The sequence below is a fragment of the Paramormyrops kingsleyae genome, chromosome 15 (genome assembly GCF_048594095.1).
Source record: "Paramormyrops kingsleyae isolate MSU_618 chromosome 15, PKINGS_0.4, whole genome shotgun sequence".
In the NCBI taxonomy this organism is placed as follows: Eukaryota; Metazoa; Chordata; class Actinopteri; order Osteoglossiformes; family Mormyridae; genus Paramormyrops; species Paramormyrops kingsleyae.
In genome coordinates, this window is record NC_132811.1 from 28,249,255 (window position 1) to 28,262,404 (window position 13,150).

Sequence of the window (13,150 nt, forward strand, 5' to 3'; positions counted from 1 at the left end):
TTCTGAATTGGTTGATGGTTGAGGAGTTCTCCTCTTTTGGTACGAAGCAGCCTTCTGCCCTTTTCCAACATGGTGGAATATTGCCCTTCTTCCAAATCCTCTGGAACAGCTTCCATAGCCTCCGGAGGAGCTTTGGGCACTTCTTATATACCTTATAGGGTATGCCACTTGGGCCGGGGGCAGAACCTGACCTGGCCTTCTTCACCACCTCTTGGATTTCCTTCCAGGATGGTTCGCTGGTGTTGAGCTCCTTTACAGGTGTATCAATACTGTCCATATTTGGGTTGGCATCCAGGACCTGGTTTCTGAAGATGTCATTGTGGGTTTCTCTCAAGAATGCCTCCACGACTTCTCTGGGGCTGGTCAGCCTTCCAGACTTTGCTTCGCCCAGTAGGGTTCTGGTGAATCGGAAGGGGTCTTTGGTGAACTGAGATCTTTTGTTCTCCCTATCCTTCCTTCTTTTCCGAGTGCTTTCTGCTCTTCGGAGTCTGCAGAGGCATTCTCGGAGTTGACTCGTCAGGTCCTTGATGCCTTCTCTTTCGTAAACTGTGGATCTTTTGAAATGCTTATTAAGTGCCTTGATTTCTTCCCTTAAGCGGTGGATTTCTCTTTCTCTTCTGCTTGGTTGGTGTACAGCCCTGATGTTCACCTTCTTATCCTCCAACCCGAATCGCTCCCTTGCCAAATTGTACGTTATTGTTGTGAGAATGTTGACTTTCTGCTCGGCTGTCCCTGCTAGTGTGGCTTCTAGCACTTTGTCAAGATCTTGGTCTAGTTGGTTCCATTCCTTGGTGTCGCCCATCTTGGGCCATTTAATTCGCTCCCTCGCAGGGTGGGTTTGGCTCTCTGGGGAGGTATTGGAAGAGTCCTTCCTGAGGTCTTGAGGTGACACAGGTGCTGAGAGATCTCCAGGACTATGGGGTTCTTCCTGCCTGGAGCTCTCCTGCGTCTCACCAGGTGCTACCTCTGTGCGCTGAATCTGTGACCCCTTCTTTCCGCATTTGGTCCTGCCTTGATGTATTCTAAGGCCATTTGTGTTCTTGCAGATCTTTCTGCAGTGACACTTTGCTTCCATAACTTCCCCAGTTAACGTTGTTTGGGTGAGCTGTCTCATTATCCGTGAATCCGTTGTCCTAGCCGTTACCTTTGTATCTGTCCTGTTGAGTCGCTCATCCTCCCCCCCTCTCGGGCGACTCTGGGGGTATTGCTTCGTGTAACTTTCCGTAGCTTGAGTTGGTGCCCTCTTGCGAGTGCTGTGCATGAGGTTGCTAGCCTAATACACCCACGCCAGTCTTTCCTGGAGGTCATCTGTCTCTCCAGAGTCACCAAACTTCCTCGGTTGCCATCCAGCCTTTCCTGGAAGTCACTGGTTGCCCAGAGGTTCATGGTTATAATTACATCCAAAGATGCTTCTCCTTCATTCACTTTTGGTGAATGTAGCCTTAGCCAGGAAGAGTTGATGTCATCAGGCGGTACCCAATGATCATTGGGTGTTTCAACCCTGAACCGCAACACCCTCAACATTGGTGTGTCAGCAGTGGTGGCCAAATCATTGCCCATCAAGTCCCCCTGGCTTCCAGCTAAACTCCTCTCTCCTGCTCCATAACCAGCAAGAAGCTATCTCTGCTGCCTCCCCCATCCTGCGAACAGTCATCTTTCTCTCCCTCCCCATCACCCCAATGGCTGTAAGCATCCTCCATACTGACTGGGCGGGGAATCCTCTACAGCCGACCTCGACTGGGAAGAGCCATGCCTGCCAACCTTTCCCCCTGCAGTTCTGCAAGAGATCCTGGTATTTGGCGCTCTTTCTCTCAAACACTTGCTCACAACCCTCTTCCCATGGGACTGTAAGTTCGATGAGGATGATCTTCTTTGCCTCTTCAGACCACAATACTGCACAATACTGGACAACCGGAGGGAATTGCAATCTTTCCCCCAGATCTACCTTCATTTCCCATGATTGGGCCTTTTGCAGCAGATTGGTTCTTGTGGTTACTGCAGTTGGTGGCTTTTGACCCGCTCTTACAAACTTAATTGATGGTATTGCTCTCCCATTTGGTTGATGTTTCTTGCGTCTCTCTTGCTCCAGGGTGTTAGCGAGTGTCATGAGCACCTTGTCATGGCGCCACCTGTATCTACCTTGGGCAAGTGCTGTTTTACACCCTGACAGGATGTGTGCCATGGTACCCCTCTCCCCACAAAGCTTGCACAGTGGATCCTCTCTCAAGCCCCACTTGTGCAAGTTTGTCGGAGTTGGGAGTGTGTCATACACCGATCTTAACAAGAATGAGATACAGAAAGGTTCCAATCTCCACAGATCTCCCCATGTGATCTTATCATTTTGAATATTTTATCTAGAGGGGGTTGGGACAAAAGGTTTTTCAAAGAATTATGCTAAGTCTGGTTTAGCCACTGTCGTCCAATGAATTTGATGACAAAGCAACCAAACAGAAAGTGAGGCCATATCTCACCGATGCTTTTATACATCAAAGTCAAATTTGGGAGAGAGATTTGGGACCCAGTCCTGAGGAAGGTTAACAAAAATGGTGTCATTCAACTACAAGGGTTCGCTGCAATAGGCAATTAGTTTTCACTAATAACTGTTGGTCATTTGCCTTTGAAAAATAAATCTTTTGGGGACTGGCTGATTGTTTTGGGAACGTTAATATCCCCCTAATTCATGCAGCCGCCATATTGGATTTTAGTGAAAATGTATTTTCCACAGCCACAAATTTGGTCCAGTCTTCACCTTTGTGATGTGGCACCCTGACAGAGGCTAGTATTGGCTCACCAAATTTGATATCAATCCATCCATCCCTGTAGCGCCACCATCTGGCCAAATTTCAAGATATGTTTTTACTTATAACTTTTGAATTCCTTGGCCTATAATGGTGATCTTTGATTCCTCTGAATCTTTGGCAAGTCCCATTTCGATTGAATTCATGGATCTTAAGTCTCTCTTATTGGATTTTCTGCCATTTTGAATTTTTCTGAAAACCTAGTTTTGCAAACTTGTCCCAGCCTGTTGATCCAATCACTACCAAAGTTGGCATGCACTGTCTACAGACAGGTTGCTCCAAAAGTCATTCAAAGAATTATGCTACATCAAATGCTATGGCCACTGTCATCCAATTAATTTGATGGCAATGCCATCAGACAGGATGTGTCTTAGCAAAGCTTTGATTGATCAAAACTAAATTTGATGACTGCACTTGGGACCCAGTCCTGAGGAAGGTTAACAAAAATGGTGTCATCCCACTACTAGGGGGCGTTAAGGAAACATACCTTTTGGCTAATAACTGCTGAATGGTTTGACCTAGAAAAACTTTGCTTATGTTGTCTAACACTATTGGAGGGGCCCAGTCTGATACATTGAAAAATTAATTCACCTAATTGTTGCAGCTGTCATATTGGATTTCACTGAAATTTTGGAATTTTCCACAAGCCACAAATTTTGTCAAATCTTCACGAAATTCTTCAGAGATAACCTTAGTACGCAGCCTCACAAAGAAAACCAGATACCTGATTTTCAAAGCGGTTTGTCCATCATAGGCAAATGAATTTGTGGTGAAGCCGCCAATGAGGATGTGTGACTACAAACTCTTTGGTCTTTAGAGACCAAACTTGGTATTTTGACTCAGGGCCACCTGAAATTTTGTGTCATGCGACCACTGGAGGGCGCTACAGTTAGGAACAACATGTTTTTCCAAATATATTTTGATGTATTGGCCTTTAAAAAGTGGTTGTTACGGCTGGGGATTGTCCCTATCATTCTGTTTAGGCAGGTTTCACAGAACACTAAAGTATGACTGAGCCACAACATTATTTATTTATTAATTTTTTTAGATTAGATTCAACTTTGTCATTGTGCCGGTAAAAACAATTCAGGTTAACATCTAACCAGAAAGTGCAAATAGTAAAGTAAATTTTCAAATATCGCAGTGTGATTTTATTTGAGATAAATTTTGTGGTATTGTAAAGTAAAAATGCAGTTGAAAATTTACCAAAAACAAACTTATCTACTAATAGAGTCTGTGAAATAAGTTGGTAGTATTGTCGTGGGTTGTGCCAAAATAAAACATTTGCTTTTGCTCAACATTGTCTCTTTGGAATCCAAAATATATTGAAATGTCTTCTGATGACCAGTTCTTGTTAATTTTTGTTCACTTTTTTCCTCACAAATTTTGGTAAAATTTGTCACAAGTGCACCACACTGTCTGAGTGAGTCTGACAGCAAGGATGAAAATGATTGGCTCAGAAGGTGAATGCAGAGCTCATGCAAAACTGGTAAACTTCACACAGATTGTTATTGACTAGATAATCTGGAAACAATCAACAAAATTCCAAAGCTTGCTAATTTTTGTTTCCTATGATAATGCAAAAACTTGTTGATGATCTGAAATAGGCTTAGATGGTGTGCATAACATGCAATGTTAATATCACATCATGTAGGTGTAATATCTACAATCTTTCCTTCCATTGATGTTTTAGAAAATATTAAGAAGCAAAAAAAACAGGAAGTCCTCTTCAGTTCCAGAGGAGGTGGTCCTGGGTAGGAAGGCCTCTGCAATTCCAGAAGAGGCTCGGAACAGAAAGCCTTCTTTGCTCTCTGAATTTCTGACAAGAAGCCGAAAACCCTCCACCATTCCTGAGGAAGTACCAAAGGGCAAAAAACTCTCCTCAATACCGGAAGCCCAGACACAGTACCAAAATTTTTCCCTTATTCCTGAAGAAGGAATACGGAACAGAAAACCATCTGTGATCCCAGAGGAGGTGAGGGGGAAAATATTACTCAGTAGTGAATGATAAACATAGCTTATGTTTCAGTGTGATATTGTCAGGGTCAGCTCCTGTCCAATCCCATCCTTTGTGCCTCTACTCTGTTTGGCCAGCAGGTGTCGCTGGCCATCCCACCTTTTCACTCCCCTGTCTAACCCTTGTGTGTTCCCCTGCTCCTTGGATTGCCGCATAGCTTAGGGGGTTGAACGTGCAGCATAGAGGCTGTAACTTTGCAGTCTTGGGTTTGAGGGTAGCCTCATCTGTTATTTTTATTTTTGGTTTTTCTGTTTTTTCTAGTGTTTATTTCCTTTTTTATTTTTCTTGTCCTAAGTTTTCCGTGCTTGTGTTATAGTTCTGTTTAATTATCCTTATGTTCTATTCCTGGTGTTTTATTCCCAATGAATGTTTTCCAGTTTTTGGCATTTGTAAAACTCCCTATTTTCTGTTCCCATTAGTTTTTAGTTCCACCTATCGTCTGTTGTCCTGACTTTCGTTGGAGAAGCAGCACAGACGCTGTGATATCGGGTGAACGAAGGATTTTAATAATCAAACAAAAGGACTATGACACATGTCCTTTAACGAACGTTAATGACCGGACTGGGGAAAACATACCTAATGCAGACTTAAATACATAAGACTAACGACAGCAACAAGAAACAGCTGGTAAACACGGGGAATCCACACAGGGTTAACGAGGAGCAAGACAGGACCACCCCCCCCCCCAAAGGCATGCACTCTGGGACCAGAAGGGAACAAAGGCACAGAGGGATGGGGAGCAAACACAGGGGGCACAAAGGAACCAGATGGGAACAATGGTGGAGCAGGGGGGTTGAGTAAACACAGGGGGCAAGGAAGGAAAGGGAGAGGGGAAACAGGGAAATAGTAAAGTGCAAGGAGGGAGGAGGGAACCATAGCTGCGGCAGGCAGAGGCGCAGCCACAGTCGGCTCAGGTGCAGGCGACCAATGAGCTACAGGCGGGGGACGCGCATGTGATCAACGAGGCGCCAAAGACCGGGCTGCAGCCGGCTGACGAGATGCTGCAGGTAAAGCCGAAGGCAACCGCCGAACAGGATTTGGAAGACCTGCAGGCGATCGTCGAGCTGAAGTCAAGGGGAACGAAGGTGAGCCAGGGAGCTGGACGGGTGGTACCTGACCCTGACGTTGGTGTCCTCTCCCTCCCCAAGAGACCGAAAGACTGGGACCTGGCCTGGATCCGCCACGATGAGGCTGGGGAGGGGGTGACCTACCGGAGGGGTGCAGAGGTACAGTCAGGGTTATCCCCGAGAGGTTCCACTCAAGCTCCTCCTCCAGCTCCATTAAGGAGGGAGGAGCGGTGGTCAGGCTATCAGGGACATCCTCGAGGACAGGGACTGAGGCCATGGAACCCAGGCACATGGGAGCAGGGTCAGGAACAAGGGAGACTGGACCTTGGGAGATTGCCACCAGGGGGTCGGGAGCCAGGGGAGCTGTGGCCAGAGGGTCAGAAACCAGACCGAGGGGTCAGGGAAGGCAGAGCAGGAACTGAGCAGGAACAGGCAGAGCAGGAACTTGAGCTCCTCCTCTAGCTCCATTAAGGAGGGAGGAGCGGTGGTCAGGCTATCAGGGACCTCATTGGGGACAGGGACTGAGGCCATGGAAGTCAGGGACATGGGAAAAGGGTCAGGAACCTGGGAACTGGAACTAGAGAGTCGGGACCTTGGAGGATTGTCGTCAGGGAGTCAGGAGCCAGGGGAGCTGTGGCCGGAGGGTCAGAAACCAGGTGGGCTGCAGACCGAGGGGTCAGGGAAAGCAGAGCAGGAACCTAGGGAGGCAGGGCAGGAACCTCAGGCACATGAACCTCAGGCACTGGAGCAGGAACCTCGGGCATGGGGACCTCGGGCACCAGAGCAGGACCTTCGGGTGCCAGAGCAGGAACCACAGGGGCCAGAGCGTCAGCCACCGGCGCGGGAATCTCAGGGGGCAGCAAGTCAGCTGCTGGCGTGGGAATTGCCAGAGTGTCAGCCACCGGAGCAGGGACCTAGGGGGGCGGCGTGTTGGCCGGCGGGACTGGAACCTCAGAGGGCGGCGTGGCAGCCACCAGGACTGGAGCCTCGCAGGGCGGAGCGTCATCTGCCGGGACTGGAGCCTCGCAGGGTGGCGCGGCAGCTGCCGGGACCGGAGCCTCGCAGGGCGGAGCGCCATCTGCCGGGACTGGAGCCTCGCAGGGTGGTGCGGCGGCTGCCAGGACTGGAGCCTCGAGAGCGGGCATCAATGGGACTGGAACTGTAGGAGCAGGCACCACAGGAATTGGAACCACAGGAGCGGGCACCACGGGGACTGGAACCATGGAGGGCGGTGCAGGAGCTGTCGGGACAGGAACCACGGAGGGTGGTGCAGGATCTGTCGGGATGGGAACTACGGAGGGCGGAGCAGTAGCCACTGGGTCAAGAGGCACGGAGGGAGGAGCAGTAGCTGCCGGATTGGGAGCCACAGAGGGTGGAACAGCCACCATCGGTGCCGGAACATCAGAGGGCGGAGCAGCCACCGTCAGCGGCAGAACCTCAAAGGGTGGAGCAGCCATCGCTGGCACAGGAACCGGCGCAGCGGGCAGACAGACCTCAGGCGCAGGCAAAACAGCGGGCAGATGGACCACAGGTGCAAGCGAAACAACGGATCTTGGAAGGACCCTCCTGTTTGTGAACTCTCCGCTTCTTTTTCCTGCGGTGGTAGCGGACGGTTCAGGCAGCATCGATGGCAAGGCATGGGGTAGCCCACAGTCCAAATGTACCTACCTGATCATACTCTCTGCCGCTCCACTCCTCAGCTGCCTTATGTTCTCGTGCAGCTCCTCGGCTATGTGCGCGTCTCTGGGTAGGGACATCCCCTCGATGATATCCTGGCTTCGGTAGGCTAACGCTCGAGCCGTGGGATCCTCCTGGACCTCGGGCTGGGTTAGCCAGTGGATCACCTGAATCGCCATGTCGAGATACTCCTCCTCGGTTAGGCACGGTGCTCCTTTGCCGAGTCTGGTCATTCTGTCCTGACTTTTGTCGGAGAAGCAGCACAGACACCGTGATATCGGGTGAACAAAGGATTTTAATAATAAAACAAGGACCATGACACACCATGAGAATGAACGTTAATAACCGGACTGGGGAAAACATACCTAACGCAGACTTAAATATATAACACTAATGACAAGAAACAGCTGGTAAACACGGGGAATCCATACGGGGTTAATGAGGGGGCGTGGCACTTGGAAGGAGCGGATGATCGGGGCTGGACACCTGTTTCCCTGTGCCAGTGTTTGTTGATTAGTTAATCAATTGTCTTATAACTGTTCCTTGCTTTCCCATGTTTTCTGTGTATTTCAGTGTCTGCCCTGCTCTGTTCTTGAGTGAGTCATTGTATTATGTGCTGTGCTAATGTTAGTCTGCCTGTTGTCTTAGTTCTGTACCTGGTGTTACCCTGCTCCCCACTTTAGCTGCTTGTAGTTATCTCTTGTTTTCCCCATTTACATTTGACCCCTTGTGGTTCTGTTTCTTTGTGCATTTCCCCAGTGTTCTTTGTTTATTTCAATAGTTAGTCCCTGAGCCCAAAGTGGATCATCACCTTTTCAAGCCTGCACCATGTTTCGAGTCCATAACAGATATCCAACCATTTATTCATCATCCAGCCACTTCTCCTGGTCCTGGTCCAGGTGGGCCTGGAGTTTGTCAGGCAGTACAGGGCACAAGGCTAGCATGCACCCTGGATGGCATGTTGATACAATATACTGTAAATCTGCCTAATCTTTTTGCTCTGAGAGGATGTCTTGTTTTTTTAGCTAGAAGAACAAGAATTTACAAAACCCACAATGGCTGCTGTGAAAGAGGAGGAAGTTGTGCTATCTGAGCAAGGCACAATCCTGGATCGACCTCTGACATCCCTGGAAAAAATTCATATCATTGTGGCATATGCTATAGTGAGGCGAGACCTGAGGTACTGAAACTGATAATTGTACCTGATGAAAGTACACAGAATAGCCTTTTTTATGACAAAAGAACAAAAAATATTTCCTATCTGATTTTCAGAAATAATTGGTTAAAATGCTCTGCTCATGTGAAGTTTTTGACAAGCATTCTTATTTCTTTATTGTTATAATTCCATAGGGATGAGATATATTGCCAGATCTGTAAGCAACTGACAGACAATGGCAACCGCAACAGTTACTTCCGGGGGTGGATTCTTTTGTCAATCTGCCTTGGCATCTTCCCTCCCACTGAATGCTTTATAAAGGTAAAGCTGCATGATGCAAGATGCCACACAACTCTAGGAAATTTATTGTTAGTGATTTATCCTTTTTTGTTATTTGTTCTTCATAGTACCTCCAAAACTTCATTCGGAATGGCCCTGTTGGTTATGGTCAGTATTGTGCTGATCGGCTTCGGCGCACCATGGCTAATGGGCTGCGTGGGGAACCTCCCAGCTGGTTAGAGCTGCAGGTAGCAACTCAAGCGGTGCATTGGTGTTTTTTAAAAAAAAGCAATTTTGCATTCTTAGTAGCATTGCCCTGTGTTTTCTGATTTTTATCTAACAACAGGCTACAAAAACCATGAAGCCAATGGCCATATCTGTGACTCTGATGGATGGACGCACTGTGAGCCTAGCTGTGGATTCAGCCTCTACTTCAAAAGAAATATGCAGAACCCTTGCACAAAAAGTCAAACTCAAAGACACTTTTGGATTTTCACTCTATGTCGCCTTGTATGATAAAGTGTGTACCTTTGAAAATTAACTTTGTAATCAAATCAAATTCAACAAATGCAGTTTTAGCTTTTACTAAAGGTTCAGAACTGACAGCTATATTTCATGTAAATCAGGATATCCTCTGTTGTATTTTTACTTGGGTATACTTAGGTATGGTCACTTGGCAGTGGCAAGGAACATGTGATGGATGCAATTTCTCAATGTGAGCAAGAGGTGAGGAGGCAGGGCAGTCAGGAGCAGCATGCACCATGGCGCCTCTACTTCCGCAAGGAGATCTTCACTCCCTGGCATGACTCTAATGAGGACCCAGTCAGCACTGACCTCATCTACAGGCAGATCATCCGTGGCCTGAAGTTTGGGGAGTATCAGTGTGACAAGGTAACACTGCTGATTTTACAATAAATATGCATTAAACATGCATGACATTTGTGGCAACATGTAAGTAATTATTTAGGAAGTCTTCACGAATCTTTAGTGTTTGAGATTATGAATTATATTTACAATTTTCTTTATCTGATGTCAGTAGAGCAAAAGTATATATTAGCATTTAAAGCATGTCACACCTTTCAGTTGAAGTCTGAGCAAATGAACTGAAATTTATACCAATAGAGAAGACATACCTTATTTTCATTTGCCAAATTTTCATATAAATGTAATCATTTTTATGGTAAGTTGTTATGATCATGACTTCTAATATTTTATTATAGATTTTGTAGTTGTTTTTATCAATTTTTTCTATTTTTCAGTAAACACTAGCTGTGAAATCAATATGCAAATAATCCCACTAATTCTCTTTCAGGAGAATGAATTAGTACAACTAGGAGCCACACACTTCTATGTACAGTATGGTTCAAGCAGCAGTCAAGATAGTGCAAAGAATGTGGTTCAAGATTGTATCAATAAATCTTTACTTGCAGCAAAATCTGAAGAGAAATGGTTGCAGATCATTAGCTCTGCACATCATGAGGTAAACCTTCATCTGTTTTTGCTACACATACCAAATATATTATTATATAATATTTAATATAATATTGTAGTGTATTATGTTGGTATATAAAAAATAAAGCAACAGTTTGCTATAATTGAACTGTTTTTAACTTTTATTACTTTTTTTAGGGTCCATACATAAACTCACAGATGAACCCTGCTGTTGCCAAGGCTGAAGTTGTTGATTATGCTCGTTTTAAATGGCCTGTGTTTTTCTCCCGGTTTTTTGAAGTCATCAAATCTTCAGGTGAATAAATATATATCAAATAATGCTGACTATCTTGTAAAAACAGTTCATGTCAAGGTGTGGGCTATATTAGATAGTAAACTATCATTCAGTAATTGTAGTAGACATGTTAAATGCAGACATGAGACTTGTGATGTTGCACAGAATCCCAGAATTCTCAGCTAAAATCAAAACATTCAGTCTCACAGAGAAGCTGATGGTGGAGAATGGCGAGGAAACCTTGTTACTTGGCTCATTTTATTTTAAAAAATTGCCAGAAGGAAGCTTAAATGGGATAAAAATATCGTAAATTGAATCAATGAAGGCTAATAAATTAAAAGGAGGATCTTTCTAGTTAGTAGTTGCTTTCCTACGAAAGTTCAGCTGGAACTAGTTCCTGGTTCCAAGTTCCAGGGCTGTCTCACCCGGGAACTTTTGTAGCTCAACCACTTTTCTGCGTTGTTTTCCCACTGCACAACAGGAACTGTGGACTTTATCTGTGACCTTTATGCTAAATAAGTATGGGAGATGCAATTTCACACGAAACTACACCACCACCCCAAAATAATGGAGGATGAATACGTTTTGTTAGTTAATTGTTAGTTATTAGGGGAACTTATCCTGCGGTCCAAAAATACTGGATAACTTTTGTCCTGTATTTGTTTAAAAAAGGACACAGCATTTTATTTATATGGCCTACATTGTTCATAATTAATTATTAAATTTGGGCAGTAGATTAATCTTTAATTTTCCATATATGAAACATGACTTTAATCATCTTACTTAGCTCAAGCCCTAGTCAGTGGTGGCACATGAAAGATCCAGCAGACATTCAGGTGAATCTGATACATTGACACAAGTCACACAAAGTTGGGCTTTTAATAAGGCTTTTTTGAAGAGTTGGAGATAGTGTGTAGGGTAGGTTTTGAGGTAGTATGGTATTATTTACAGTATACTCAAGTATTTTTGTTTGACAAAATTTATTGTGAGCGAACCCCCCTGCTTGGTGACAGGTGACAGGCCAGTCCTTGCAATATGTTGTTGTCATCCTGACAGCATCTAGTTAATTATGAGGTCACATTTCATTACCAGGTCCTGCTTTACCAAAAAACAAATTCATCATTGCCATAAACTGGACTGGGATACTCTTCTTAGATGAAAAAGAGAGGAAACTTCTGCAGCTTTCCTACCCTGAGGTTACAGGAGTCAACACAATGAGGTATATATAACATTACCATCATTAAAAACCACAGCTGTGTCATGACTGAAGGGTTGAAAGTGAATGAGACACTAGGGTCAGTGCAGAATGCTCGGGATGGGTAAAAAATGTAAACTCTTCTATCAGTCAATCATGTTTTATTTTATTTTTTTCAGGAATGGGAATGAATTTGGCCAATCTGTATTTCTCTCCACACTTAAGGGAGACTTCACTCTCAATGCTGTCATGGCTGTGGACATAGCAGAGCTCCTGTACATGTTTTTAGGGGGGCTGAAAGAGCGATCTTTGTATGCAGTTACATTGCAGGAGTCCACCAAACAAGGTATGAGCACTTTTATAGTTTCACTTAGTTGATTTTGAAAAGCAGTACAGGCAGCATTTTAATGACACTTGTGGCAGGCAAGGTGGCACACGATATGTGTTTTGTGGGGGGAAACCCCCAAAGGGATGGTCTTTATTTATGGACAGTGTGGGCAGAGCTAGAAAGGTCAGGTGATGGGGTGGCTGGGGAGCTCCCTGAGTGGCTGGGGCCAGCTCTAAGGTTGCTGGCAATGCAGACAGGAGGTGACAGTACCCTTTCGTGGATCATGGTCGGGGAAAGAGAGAGAGAAGCACAAGGCTTCCCGCCAGTCACCATCAAGCTTCTCGTGCCCACAATGTGGCTTTTGGGTTATGCCAGGTGAGGTGATCCCTCCCCTGTTCTGCAGTGATTAGGACATGCCAGATATGTTCTAATGACATTCCTCACAGGCAGCTCCACGGCCAACCATGGGCATGCTGCAGTTGCTGTTCTGCATTGTGGTGCTAATTGTCCTCCCCTGGGAACTAGAGGACCCTGTGCTCCTGTGGTGTCACACATTTCCTAAAGGAAGACTCAAATAGCTATCAAGGCTATAAAAGTCATTCTGGATTCAGCAGAAAAGTGTTGAAAAATGCATTGTGATTCTTTATAAAAATTTAGATTTTACATAGCTGATATATCTTTTATAATAATTTTCATTTCTATAGATGACTCTACATTTCTCAACTACAAAAAAGGAGACCTTATCTTAATTATCAAAGATGAAGAATATTCCTCAAATCATGGCTGGATAAAGGGCAAAAATGAGCGAACAGGTCAAACTGGAGCTGTATCCACTGATGCTGTACTGGTCTTACCCACCCTGAAAAAGCCAACGAATGAAGTGCTGGTACGAGTCCATTTAAAGGCA

At 45.3% G+C, this 13,150-nt stretch overlaps 1 protein-coding gene across 1 annotated transcript in view; it reads left to right on the top strand.

Moving 5' to 3' along the window:
• Positions 1-13,150, top strand: part of myo7ba (myosin VIIBa) — a 63,543-nt gene that overhangs the window by 44,130 nt on the left and 6,263 nt on the right. The window contains exons 25-35 of the mRNA XM_023799790.2: positions 4,492-4,773; positions 8,585-8,739; positions 8,910-9,036; positions 9,123-9,242; positions 9,341-9,514; positions 9,658-9,885; positions 10,307-10,474; positions 10,624-10,741; positions 11,813-11,939; positions 12,095-12,261; positions 12,948-13,129. Of these exons, the coding sequence (XP_023655558.1) occupies positions 4,492-4,773; positions 8,585-8,739; positions 8,910-9,036; positions 9,123-9,242; positions 9,341-9,514; positions 9,658-9,885; positions 10,307-10,474; positions 10,624-10,741; positions 11,813-11,939; positions 12,095-12,261; positions 12,948-13,129 (1,848 nt within the window). The remainder of the gene's footprint in view (positions 1-4,491; positions 4,774-8,584; positions 8,740-8,909; positions 9,037-9,122; positions 9,243-9,340; positions 9,515-9,657; positions 9,886-10,306; positions 10,475-10,623; positions 10,742-11,812; positions 11,940-12,094; positions 12,262-12,947; positions 13,130-13,150) is intronic.